The 14,788-nt window shown below is 31.0% G+C and overlaps 1 protein-coding gene across 1 annotated transcript; it reads left to right on the plus strand.

Annotated features, from left to right (window-relative positions):
• Nucleotides 1-71: 71 nt before the first annotated feature.
• Nucleotides 72-13,916, plus strand: larp (La related protein). The gene is given in 13 exon segments (XM_075735934.1): nucleotides 72-985; nucleotides 1,329-2,295; nucleotides 5,319-5,563; nucleotides 5,633-5,689; nucleotides 5,753-6,152; nucleotides 6,360-7,798; nucleotides 7,878-8,080; nucleotides 8,082-8,434; nucleotides 8,493-9,674; nucleotides 9,727-9,966; nucleotides 10,171-10,307; nucleotides 10,363-10,577; nucleotides 10,637-13,916. Coding segments are annotated over 12 exon segments (5,469 nt in total). The 5' UTR covers nucleotides 72-985; nucleotides 1,329-1,601; the 3' UTR covers nucleotides 10,941-13,916.
• Nucleotides 13,917-14,788: the final 872 nt, after the last annotated feature.

Here is a 14,788-nt window from a genome sequence, read left to right on the forward strand (position 1 = left end):
CACACACGTCGACAGCAGCAACAACAACAACAACAAAATTTCTAGTTATCATCATCATCATCATTGACATCGACAACGCGTTTTTTTTCCATGTCCAAATTATGTGTGTGTCTGTGTATCTTGATGATGGTTTGGTTTGTGTTCGATTCTAAAAACGCGTTTGTAAATTGAGTATGTAGACGACGACGATGATGATGAGTGCTAGATTTTTATTTTTCCTTTAATAATTTTTTTTTTTGGTTTTTTTTCTTATTGCTGTGTTGGCTTGTGTTGTGTGTTTTCTTAATCACACACTCAGTTCGATATTAAAATATACATCTTTTTCACATTTACGAAAATATTCTCCATCACCACTATCATCGCACACACACACACATACACAAATGTTGTTTCGGTTTTTTTTATCGTCATTTTTTTAATACTATCTGGTGGTGATCATTCGTTGGTGATGATGTTGTTGTGGTATAGTGGTGGTGGTGGTGGCAGATTGTCGTTTTGTCGGTGTGATTTTTTTTTTTTTTTTTTTTGTTTTTTTTCGATGTTTGTACATTTTGTGAACACGAATGAGATAGATATTTTTCCATAAAGGAAAGAAGCAAAAAAAAATTATTCATCCATCTCATTCGATTTTTATTTTTCTCTTAGTGTTGTTGGTGTCATTTTTTTTAAATTTATTTTTGAGAATCACAATATAATCAGCCAAAAATCAGATACAAACACACACGAATCATTTTTACGCCGATATTTCGGTAGTTTATCATCATAAAGTCACCATATATATTCATCATTATCATCATCATTCATATATTTTCATTAAATTCATCTCTCATTCCTCTATATTTTTAGTTGAGACAAAGACAGAGCAATCAACAAGCCAGACATTCGATGATTGTCCTTTTTATGTATGTGTCTATTATATATGTGTTGTGTGTGCGAAAGAATATTCACAAATCCGATTGAAATGGTGAAAATCTAATGTTATAAGGTAAATAGATAAAAATTCCAAAATATACTTATGAAATAGGAAATTGATTTCAATTGTTATATCGATTTTTCTATTGTTTTTTTCCTCTTAATTTTTTTTTTTTTTTGATATCCCATCAAATTTTAAATTTAATTGAAAAACAATGAACATTAAATGATCCACTTGAGACAGTTAATGATGTGTATTTGAGAGTATGTGTGTGTGTGTGTGTGCGTGTATTGAGGACTTATTGAAATCCTAATTTTATTTTTTGTCTGATCTGCCAAATCATCGAATGTTTGATCATTTCCCTCAATCATTTTTGGCAAAATTATTAAATTCCATTCTCTTTTTTTTCCAATAGGCACCATCATTTGAAAATTTGGACTATATCTCTGTTTATTTGTTTGTACAAAAAAAAGATATCTACTGAATTCAAACCTGGAACCGATAAAGTACAATCGTAACGTATTTCGAGCTTGTTTATTCATCAATCTTTTGTAAATATATGTTTGTTGTACATTAGCAAGAAAAAATTCATATTTTTCTGAAAATTGGTGTGTATGTGTGATTTGGCCCATTAGATTGGAAGTGTTTGTTGGTGTGTGTGTGTTGATTGATTGGAAAAGAATTTTGAATGAATATTATAATGAAGTTAACTGAAGACAACGATAACAAGATGCCAGCCCCGGTAACGACAACTACAAACAGCAACCATACGAATAACACCAGCAATTCAGTAACGAATCCTGTCACAACAATCAAAACCAATGCTAATAAACAAGCAACAACAGCCATAGATTGTATGAAGATAAATCATGGCCATAATAATATCAATTTGGAAAATGGTGATTTGTCATCATCATCATCAATTAAATCCGCTGAATTATCATCCAATATTGAATCAACGTTGGATTATCCAAAGCTGACCAATGAAAAAACGACCACGACAACAACTGCCATCAACAATAGTAACAACATCACCGATAGCAACAAATTAGATAGCGATTGTATCGATAACAACAATAAAGCTCAGAAATCATCAACACCGACCGGAGCAAATGATAATGTAATTATCCATAATGGTTATGGTACATCATCGTCATTAGAACATCATAATAATCATCTGATACAGTCACAATTGCAAACGACCACTGTTGTCCCAAATGCCTGGATCAGTTCACCTGGAAAACTTGTGGCTAAATCATATAATCAAACGGCCCCATCGCCATCTTTAATACCGCCATCACAACAACCATCATCGACAACATCAGCCAACAATTGCCAAACTACCAATACTAAAACTTTGTTGAATAATACGCATAACAACGGTATGTGTATAATGACCTGAAAGCATCATGACATTAAATTGACCCAAAAAAATAGTACAAAATGATGATTCTATGAACATTACGTGAGCTTAAGGAAAAAACCGCATGGTCACATGTTGTCCTGTGTCCTATCTTTTATGAACAGATCCATTTTTTCGTGTGTTTTTTCTTTGTGCAGAGGAAATGCTAATGAAAGTGTGTGTGTGTGGGTTTGTTTTTATGGTAGTGGTAGAATTGCACTGCAATGTAAATGTTGCTTGCATAAGCAATATAAAAAATTAAAATTTGTTGCAACATAAATAGCGTGATTCAATCTGTTGCACTTTTGAGATGAATTTATCATCATGCTAGAAAGGAAATTATTAAATTTAGAATTTTTTTTTTTGAAAAGAATACAATATTGAAATTTATTTCCGATCAATAATTGATAATAGATGAACAGACATTTAAACAAAAAACTATTCTCTAATGAAGATAGATCAACACGAAAATGTCCTGTATTATAACGAATGATGATGATGATTGTCTTTATTTGTGTGTTGTACAAATTACCAAGCAATCGGCAAAAATTTTATGCATATAAATATTATCATGATAATAATGTTTTGTTGAATGCTTGTGAATGAACGAAAAAATGTTTTAGCTATATAGAGATAAATATATATCAAAATCAGAAAAAAAAATTTAGAAAATTGAAAGTATATTTTATGATGAGAAAATGTAGACAGACAAGAGCAACAATTTTGAAAAAAAATACATTAATACGACAAATAAATAGAAAACATCGAGCAATAAGTGTATAAAAATATATAATATAAAAAAGATAGCAAAGAAGAGAGAGAAATGAAACGATTTGGATATTTGTTTCCAAGTTTTCGTGCAATGTTTGTGTGTGTGTGTGTGTTTACGGGGAATGCTTTGCTGCTCTGTTTGTTAATGTGGTATTTGATTTGGGAGCCTTGATCATCGCAATCATCATCATCCATAAGTCGCTGTTGAGTCAATTTTTTTTTGAAATAAATGGATGATATATTGAAAAAAAATGAAGACGAAAAGAAAAATTAACCAACAAATCCAAGAAGAAGCAAAAGGCATTCACTAATGTCGGCTGTTTTTTTGTTTGTTCTTGGTTGATGATGGTTCTATTGATGATGTTTTGATTTCATCCATTTTTAATTGTTGATGATTTGGAGTTCCGTGTTTCAGGAAAATAGAATTTTCGACATTCTTACATTTGTATATATTTATATTGTATTTATTATTGATGATGATCATTTGATCTGGAATGGTATTTATTTCTTGTCTGCTTTTTTTGTTGCATATTTCATTCTGTGTATCAATTGAATGTGATTGTAAAAAAGTGCAATTTCTTTTTGTTGTTTTTGTGTAGTGTGTGTGTGTTGCTGTATTGAATTTTTTTTTTGTTTGGCCGACTTAATTCTATGATGAATATTTTGTTGGTGTTTAGTTTGTTGATGTTTTGTTCACATTTATTGTTGTTAATATATTGTCAGATGTGTTTTATATATTATAATAATAATTAAATGGAACAATTATCAAATTCAACTAGCGAATTAGATCTTTAAACCTTTGTGTGTGTGTGTGTGTGTGTATGATGTTTGTTGATCATCATCTTCAAACAAATTCTGTATTACCAAACATCTTTTACCATTATATCCATAATTGGCTTTTTTGTTTTCTTTTTGCTTCTACCACCCATTATCCATCTACTATTTGAGTTTTTGTCTTTAAATTTTATCATTTGTCTTTCTACTTTACGTTCCTATATGACGACTTTATCATCATCATTCTTAATTCGTCTTGTTATATATTTCTATGCAATTTATGTTTTTGAAAAGGATCTATTTTTGTGTTTGTATGTTCGGGTTTAGGTTTACATTGTTGTTGGATTGATGATGATAATGTTGATGTGATTCCCGAAAGTTTTTTTTTCTCATTCGACATTTATATAAAGATTCATCACAGCCATCGGGGAATGAATCTACTATGACTCCCAGAAAAAAAATGCAATGTGTTATATAATGTATTTATGTTTGTCTGTGTGTGACAATGAATGAAATGATATATTTATCACATTCTCATATCATCATCAGAATTCATCATTAAATTTATTTAACCATTTTTTTTATGGTTATATTTCCACCGACAAGCTAATATATTTTGTTCGAGTTAGGCCTTGTTAACTTCAGTTGTTGTTTGACTATGATTGGAAAAAAAGATTTTTTTCCATCATCATTACAAACAATTTAGGATTTCTTTAATTTTTTTTTCACTTTAAACTATTAGCTTGATATGTTTGATGATGATGATGATGAAAACGAAACAAAAATTCTGCCACGACATTTTAATGCTCAAAAGGCTAATGTTTCAAATGGAATTTTTTTTTTTTTTTTTTTGATGAAGTCAATTGAATTTCATGGATTTATTTTAGACTGTTGAAAACATATATATTCAGAAATATATAGTTGTTTTATTTTTTTTTCTTGCTTGATTCGATTTCTGGTATATGTTTGTTCATGTTCATGTGAGTTTATTTTTTCTTTTTGTTTGGAAATGAATAGGTCTTTTTTTTCACAAAGTTTCTAACCTTAATGTCAACCAACAATCAATGTTTCATTTTTTTTTTGCCTTTAAATATTCGCATATTGACTATGAATTGAGTCAAATGTTGTTGTTTTTTGTTTTGTTTTTTTTCGTTGACTTTGTCATGATCAAATACATGAAAAAAAGGAATGGATGTTGTGAAAAGAGCTTTTCTCTCGTGTTCGAGAACATGAAGAAAAAAAATTAAATGAATCAATTATGAGGAAAAAGAGAAATTCGAGCAAAATAAACAAATGTTGAAAAATATTGAGAGACTAAATGCTCTCACTTGAACACACAAACATTGCACACACACACACGTTCATTCATATAGAAAAATACATAATTTTAAATGAGTATTGTTTATAATAATGATTTTTGTTTTGTTTTGATACGTGTGTTCTGAAACGAAAAAATAGGTAACAATAAAAACGTTATTCCATTATCAACAACAACTACAATATCATCATCATCATCATCAGTGATGCCTATTTCTTCCACAAGTACCAACACAACTGTCTGTACAACCACAACAGTGACAACAACATCAACATCAGGGGTAAATAATAATAAATGGTCAATTAAAAATGGATCGAATTCTGCATCAAATTCTATTGTCAATAACAATAGTAGCTGTACGAATAATGCCTCAAATAATCAAAAAGTATGTTAATCTATTTTATTGATATATCCTTAATAATTGAATAAATTTTTTGTATTTTTTTCAATTTAGGATGAGTACAATTTAAATTATAGTGAGGATTGGCCTTCATTAAACGAAGTGAACGAGGTATTATTGCATCTTAATTTAATTCATCATATAATTATAATGTTTGTTTTTGTTAATTTTAAGCTTTCATTGAATTCTAAACGTAACTCTGCCGGTGAAACGATGGTCATTAATAGTACCAATCAGAATAACAACAATGAAGTTGTTTCATCATCGTCACCATTGTCAACACCATCATCGCCTAATATAATTGCTCAAAATTTTGAATCCAAAACATTGGCTAAAACTTTATCGTCTTCGTCATCGCAACCAGCAAACACACAAAATAGCAACGATAATCGAAAATTGAGCAATAATTCGTCGTTACCAAATGGTATTAGCGTTGTACAATCGTCACCGATTCAAGATGAATGTTTAGACGATGGTTCAACTACATCATCGAAAGATGCCAATTTAATTTCATCTGGTCAAGGTTTAGATAGTAGTACATTGACTTCCGATAAAAATAAACACAAAAAGAAAGGTGAGTTTTTTCTATTGCATCGCATTCACATTTATAGAAATGAAATCCTTATGATGAAAACACGGAATTACCGTCTTAGTTTCAAACCATGCCGAAAATTTTTTATGGCTGCTTTTAATCTGATTTATTTATTTGTAGAAAAACAACAAAAAGTTGATGAGCAATCAATTGATTTTTAATTAAATTTTTTTTTTATTTTGTAAACAGGACAAAAGAAATGGGTACCATTGGATGGTATTATTGGCACACCACCAGCCAAATTACGTGGAAAAATTGTCAGTAAAACCAATGATTATTATTCTGTTGGTGAATATAACGGAATAAATGGATATACTGATCATGAATATAAATCCGGTGCTGCTGGAGGTGGTGGCCGTTATAATAGTGGCAATGGTGGCGGAAACGGGAATTTTTCTCGCAATCGATCTCAAAGACGAGGTGAACGTGGAACTGGTAATGGTGGTAATGCTGGTAGTCGTGGTCCTGGAAATGCAACTGGTACGAATACTGTTGCTGTTTCAAATGTAAACAATAGCAATAACAATGAAGATAATCATCGTTATGGTATTGGAAATGCTAATGGTAGTAAAGTTGGTCCCTCCAATACATCTAGTTCAATTAGCAACAGTAATAACATGAATAAATCTAATGCTCAATCTGAAATAATTGATTCATCATCAACATCATCTTCGAATCCGAATGCAAACTCCAATCATAATAATAATACCAACAATCATAACAATAAAAAAAAGAATATAATATCTGGTAGTGGTAATGCTGTTAGCGGTAATAATCCTAACGATTCACACCATCAATATTCTCATCATTCGCATCCGCCTCATCAACATTCGCATCAACAACAACACCAACACCAACAACATCATCATCACCCATTGAATGTTCAACAACAGCCTCCATTATCGGTACCATTATATACAAGACGTAATCCTAATGGTGGAATGCGTGGAAGATCACGTGGTGGTGGATTAATGGGTGCTGGCCGTATTCTTAATCGAAGTCGTTCACAAATGTCTAATGAATCTACCGGTCCAGTTGTGAATCCGACTGCAGCTATTGTTCATCAACAAACCAATGGTAATGTTGGTGTACTTCCTGGAACTACTGTCACGGCAACGATGCCGCCACCGCAGCCATCTGTAGTCACTAATACTGTTGCTGCTGTTGGTAATGGTGTTACAGCCCCTAGCATTCATCCGGAAGAATATGCTGCTGCTTATCCTCAATATACTGCTTATGATTTTCCTGCACAAAATATACGGCCGGATATGAATTCACCACTTTCAGCCGGATTATCAACAGCACCTGCACCTACAGCGGCATTTTTACCACCATCATATTATTACAATACTCCTTTTGTTTATGGCCCGGATGGTATTAAGGAAATGTTACGTTCACAAATTGAATATTATTTTTCCGAGGAAAATCTTCAAAGAGATTTTTTTCTTCGACGTAAAATGGATGAACAGGGATTTTTGCCCATTTCTTTGATTGCTTCATTCCATCGTGTTCAAGCATTGACACAGGATGTTACTTTGGTCGTTGAAGCATTAGCTAATTCAACAACTATCGAAGTTGCTGATGGGATCAAAGTGAGAACACGCAATGATCCACAGAAATGGCCAATTGTAAGATGAATGCCAAACAAGATGATTCTAGCTAATAATCATTCATTTTTTTTCTGTCAATAATTTGATTTCAATATAGTTGGATAATCTTAGTGCTGCGGCTACTACTGCAATTCATCCAGCAATGGTCATGGCAGCGGCAAACTTGAAATCACATCAACAAAGTCCAGAAAATATTGCTAATCATCAGGATGTCGAGATCAAAAGTGGCAATAATGATTTTGATATTGTAAATAATAACAGTAGTTGTCCATCGCATGTAAAAAATAGCAGTGATGGTGATCCACCAAAACACCAAGTTTGCTGTAGCCAATGATGATCAATCAACTAGTGATGTCAATTCTATTCATGTAACCAATATTGCTCAATCACAACAGACAACAAACTCTTCTTCCACAACCGCCGATACACAATCGAATGAGGATGAAATACAACAGCAAAAACAAGTGATCAGGAATCAATCTCAGATACATTTGGCCTCGGTCATCAGCTCTTCAGCTACTATGGATGGTTCTGCTGTCCCAACAACAACACCTGTCTCTGGCAATAATACCGATTCTCAATCTTTGTCTTCTAATGCAGAACCATCCGTTGTTGAAATAGCTAATTGTGATAAATCTAAACAAGGTTCGTATTGTCATATGATTTCATTCTTTTAATTATGAATGTTTTATCTGGATCATTTAATTTTTAGTGAATAGCCCTGATGGTGATGCCAAAAGCAGTTCAATAGATTCACAAAATCGTGAAACAGCTTATGTGAATGCAAACAGCAATAGTGATAATGTTAATGTGACTGCATCAACCTCTGTGTCGGTGGCAAATGAAATTGAAGATTGGAAACCAGTACGTTCGAAAAAGAACAAATCTCGTGCCAATAAATCAAATGAACATTCATCTCATCAATCATCTTCAAATTGTAAAACAATAAATCGATTAACAACCAAAGAAGATTTACCTTTTTTATTGGACGAAGATGTTCATGATGCTGAGGAATTTCAACTAACTGGTCGTCGAAAAACATACATTGATTACTCTGATTATGATGATTATGATGAAATTAGTGATCAAGATTTGAAAAAAATCATATTGGTTACACAAAGCCGCAAAGGTAACCAATTGAATGATCGAACTGGTGATTGGACCACTCGAGTCAAGATGACCCAAGAGATGGCAAAGATAATCGATGATGGTTTATTTCATTATGAACAAAATCTATTACTAAACCATCAAGGATCTAATACTAAGCAGCATAAAACGTTGGGGTACATTTCTCGTGAAGATTTTGAACTTTATTCCGGATCTCCTAAAGATAAAAAGGAAAATGCTTATTCGACACCACCGCCACCACCTCCCACATTGAATGATGATATCAAATTGGATGAAGTATATACCACCACTGGAGATCATACATTATCGGCAGAAGAGCTTCAACAATCAGCCAAATCATTGCAACGGAAATCTCCAAATCCTCGTTTCTATCTAGCCCCAGAGCCTCATGAACTTCTTCCAGCCGGTACGCCACGTAAACAAAAAACAAGACATTCAAGCAATCCACCGATAGAACCACATGTTGGTTGGTTATTAGATGTTCGTGATCATGAAACTGCTTCGATGAATGCTGATGCCACATTGGGCATGAATTCTGATGGTAATAAAGATGATAAAAATGTCATCATTTCAAATACAACCAACATGCAATCCCATCAGACAAACACTGGTTCAGTTTCCATATTGTCAACTAGTCTTGGTTCTACTCCTCAATCACTGCCAAAGTTTGAACATCCATCTCATGCCTTACTGAAAGAGAATGGATTCACTCAATTTGTCTACCATAAATATCGTTTAAGGTGTATCAAAGAACGAAAACAACTTGGTAAGTATCCTTCTCAAATAAAACAATTATTTATAATTTTTTTAATTATTAGGTATTGGTCAGAGCCAAGAAATGTTTACCTTATATCGATTTTGGTCATTCTTTTTGCGCGAATTTTTTAATCGCAATATGTATGAAGAATTTCGCCGATTAGCAAATGAAGATGCACAAGTAGGCTTTCGATATGGTCTGGAATGTTTATTCAGATTCTATTCGTATGGATTGGAAAAACATTTCCGATCTGATTTGTTTAATGATTTCCAAAAGGAAACAATTAAAGATGTCGATGCAGGTTAGTAGGAATAATGATATCTAATTAGTTCATCTATCATTTTACTACTCGAAACACATTTAATTGATGATTTCAAATTGATGTGTTTTGTAATGAATGGATGAGAAAGAAGTTTCCAGAGCTTTTTTAAATTCAATCTATGACTATATTTGATGTCAATGGCTGGCCGCAATTTGCTCACATTTAATTTTCGTTGACATTTAGGTGAATTATACGGGTTGGAAAAATTCTGGGCATTCCGTAAATATTATAAAAATTGGTGTTCAATCGAATCTTTAGTGGATCCATTCCTGCTTCAAAAACTCGACAATTATAAGAGTGTTGACGATTTTAGATTAGACGTATGTTGTGTGTTTTGAATTGTTTTTTGTTTAATTTATTGATTTCAACATTTAGGCAGAAACAATAGCTCAACGTGAAACTCAAAATAGGACTAAACGTGAAGAATATGTGCGAAATTTTCAGCAAGAACAACAACAAAATTCTTCGTCCAACAAGAAAAAAGGTGATGGCAATGGAAATGTTTTTGTGGGTAAAAATTTGAATAGGAGGCATCAGAATACGATGATTGGTGATGAAAATAAGCATCAGTTCTCAAAACAAGATAATAGGTAAAATTTTCAATTTTTTAAAATTCACCACTAATCAAATCTATTACGCTTATTTATAGAACACAGTCATCTAAAAGTAACATTGGATCAAACAAACCAGTCAAAGATGCTATTGTTGGTAAGAATGGTGATCAATCAAGAACATCAAGCAATATAAATGCCAAACAGCCAATGCGGCAATCCAATAATTTACAGACGAATAATATTAAATCAGTGCCAATGACACCACAAGCAGCACCCGTCAATTCACCAACATCATTCGCTGCTATCGTTGCTTCAAAGCCAAAAAAATTAGCAGAAACACAAAGTGCAACTGGAACGACCGCTGCAACTTCAAACACTGAAAATTCTTCCACAAAATAAACATCAATAGAAGAATATTTTTTCTGACAATCATTATTGTAAATCTTTTTGGTGAGAAAATCATCTCATCTTATGCAACATCGGCTTTTATCATTGAATAAGAATCGGTTACTATCAAAAGTTATCGCGAAAAATGATTCGGTTCATAAAAAAAAGAAAATACGATCACTATTGTCATCATCATCATTATTTTACCGTTATACAATTAATTATCATTATTATTTTTTTGTGTTGGAACTAAAACGCTTGCTTGCTTGATCCATTTGGTTCATAATATTCTTTCATCATTCGAAGTTCTCCCACGATTTTTCTCATTTTTTTTACTATTTGCAACTTTTTCTTTTTGGCCCAATATTTTTATCCATCCATCATCTCTCTTTCTGTTTCTTTCTAACCCAAATGAAGATACTGAATTATTTTTATGTAAGATTAGAATTCTTCGTTTTGGTCGTCTTCCAAGAGCAAGAAAAAATGAATAAATCTTTTGCGAAAAAAGTTTTTTCTTTATTAAACACTGTCATACATAGAAGCGTAGAATAAAAGTTTTCATCGATGATGATGATGACGGTGACGACATAAACGTTCATCGGAACTCGAATTTTATACATAACCATGACAAGATTCTTCAAGAATTTTTTTATGGGCGGCCTTTTAAACTACTCACGCCAATTTTCTAAGCAAAATCAATCAATCCATTTTTTGCCTCGAATCTTCCCTATCTTTATCTCTTACTCGCCTTCATTTTCATCATCATCTTGCTGTCTTAATTTCGGCGGAAGAATATGATCATCATCATCATGGAAATTGAATACTATCATTCAAGATTGATATTCGAATATGTGCCTTTCCTGATGCCCATTTTTTTTCTCAAAATGTCGCTAAATTTACATGAAGAGTTTCAACAACAACAACAACAACAAAACAACAGCAAAAGAAATTACAACCATAGCAACAACTCAATTGCCTATACAGTGTTTTTTACATCAAAGAATTTTGATGTGTTCAAATTAATACGCATTCTTCATATATTTCCATATAATTCACCCCTCACAAAAAAGATTTTGCATATTCCTTTCTCACTGTTTTTCTCGGTTTTTCCATAATCTACTACCCTACTAAAAGTATAGGGCCCTAAACTAGTCCAAATATATATTTTTTGTTTCAAAATAATTATAATCAATACACTAACATGATGATTCAGACACAAACACACATTAGAAAATTGAACCAATTGTTGTTCAATAACCTGAATCTTTTTCTTCAAAAAATCATATAAAAAACAACAAAAAAAAAATTTAAGTGGCCAATCTTATTATTAGAAAAATCGTATCGTTATTTGTTTTTTCTCTTTTTCGCTTTTCTGCATCTCATATCTCGACATCAATAATCGAATGATAATCTAATGATGTGATTCAATAACACACACACACACACACAATTTATATATTCTCAGAATATGAACAAAAAAAACCATATATTTCTTACACTTTTCATTGGCCAATGTTTTTCTTTGACCGATTTATGTTTTTTTTTCTATTTTGCATCGCTCTACCTTTGTACATTTTTTTTGTATCTCTCCATTCATTTTGGTCATTGTTTTATTGTGTTGCCAACAAATTTTGTTTCTACCTTCACATTTAAGAGATTGAAATCGAATATATGGTACTGCATCTGTTTTTGGGCTATTTGCTTCCATGGAAAACTGATCAATATAAATTTTTTTTTTGATCCCGGGATCCGTTCGTTATCCACATCACAGATGTATCATTTATATTCTTGGTTGAATGAATGGATTATATATGTGATGAATACAATCATCGCCATCATCATCATCATCATCATCATCACCAGCACTTAAGAATCATCATCATTTTTTTTTTAAATTTTTATTCTTTCATTAGTTCATTACACACAAACATTAATTATGATTCGGGAATCTGGGATGTGTGGTACACAGATACAAACACCCACAAATATTATGGATGCACCTACGTTGAATGCAGTCACTTAATAATAAACATGCATATGCTTACACACATACATACACACACACACACAAAAAAAAATTGTATTAAATCTTCTTATCACTTTTAAGAAAAAAAAAATTCTTTTTTTTTTGTTTGTTGAATTTGAAACAAGTTATATTCTTATTCTATTCTATTAATAATTTTTAAAAAAAAAAAAAAATATATCTTGCCTCCCACCTTATTTGGGCTCATCATCATCATCATCATCATCAAAGACAAAAAAAAACATGATAAAAAACAAATGAAAAAAAAAATTATTATACTCATCATGTAAACACTTACAATGGACACACACACACACCTACAAATTGTGATGTTTTTCTCTTTTATTTTTTTTTTTTTTAATATATAAAACAAACAAACAAACAAAAAAAAATTCATCGATATCATTATTATTTGTTTCAGTGCAGTAGTTTATTTCTCATACTCTATGTTTTTTTTCTTTCTCTCTCTTTTCTTTAATTTCAAATTTTGAAAATACAAAATAGTTATATTTATCAAATCAATTTACTTTCTATACACATTTTTTTTGTTTGACCCAAAATATACACTCACACCATTTTCATTTTAAAAACACCACACATCAACAACAATAGTCAAGCAAAACACACACACACACACACACACAGACATCATCATCATCAAATTTTAAATCATAGAGACCAATTAAATTTTTTTTTTCCATTTTAAAGTGCAAACGGAACAATAATAACAACCAAAACACATCCATAAACAAACAAACAAACACACACAATAAAATCAAAATGATAAACACATGTCTAGCCTCTTTTTTTTCTTGAAATTGAATTACTACATTTTTTTCTCTCTGATCAACAAAATTTGTTATCATATATATATTTATTATTATTATTATGGTGAATTATAATATATATTCGATTATTTTCCATATACATTTACAAAAAAAAAATTCAAAACTAAAAAAAAGAAATGTCAAAATTATTATATTTATTTTCATGAGAAATTCTTTATTTTCATCAAAAAAAAAATTCAAACAGAATTTTTTTTGTTTCATCTATTTTTCTAGTTTTGAAAGATGATGATGATGATGATGAAATATCAAAAATCCATTTGCTAGGTCCAAATTGTTTTATTTAATTTTATATTTAAATTTTTTTTTTATGAAGAAAAGAAATTGTAAAATCCAAATGCCTTGAACACTTCATTCTATCACACAAATGACACACACATAAACCTTACAACATGAATCGATTCACGAAAACAAACAAAACAAAAAAAAAATTTTTGATTATCGTTAAACTGAAAAAAAAAATTTCAAATAAAAGAATTTTCTTTAATTAAAATGATGATATGGTAAATTTTTTTTTCTCGCTATAATACGAGAGAATAAAAATTAGTTCAAATATTAAAATACTTGGATTTCATGCCAAATTCTGTTGTCAATTTTGGTTTTTTTTTGCGTTCATCAACAGCTACAGTGAGTCTTCAGTTTCGACGTAATTTCTTTACATTCATTAAATTTTCAAATGATGAATGTAGAATACACCACCACTACTACTGGTTCTTACTGATAATGTTGAATTCTTTTTTTCATTGTTTTCTTCTCATTGTCATGTGATGATGTTTCAGCTCAAACATTTCACAATACACAGTCTATTTTGATTGTAGGAAAAAATTTTGCAACAAAAAAAAACAAAACAAAACAAAAATTTTGTCAAACATAAAATTCATCATCATTTTTTGTTGTTGTTGTTGTTGTTTTTGTTGATGAAAAAAAAACCAATCAAAAGATGCTTGAAAATAAAAGTTAAAGTAAAAGATTTTTTATTTTTTTGAAAAGCC

The sequence above is a fragment of the Dermatophagoides farinae genome, chromosome 2 (assembly GCF_024713945.1).
Source record: "Dermatophagoides farinae isolate YC_2012a chromosome 2, ASM2471394v1, whole genome shotgun sequence".
Lineage (NCBI taxonomy): Eukaryota > Metazoa > Arthropoda > Arachnida > Sarcoptiformes > Pyroglyphidae > Dermatophagoides > Dermatophagoides farinae.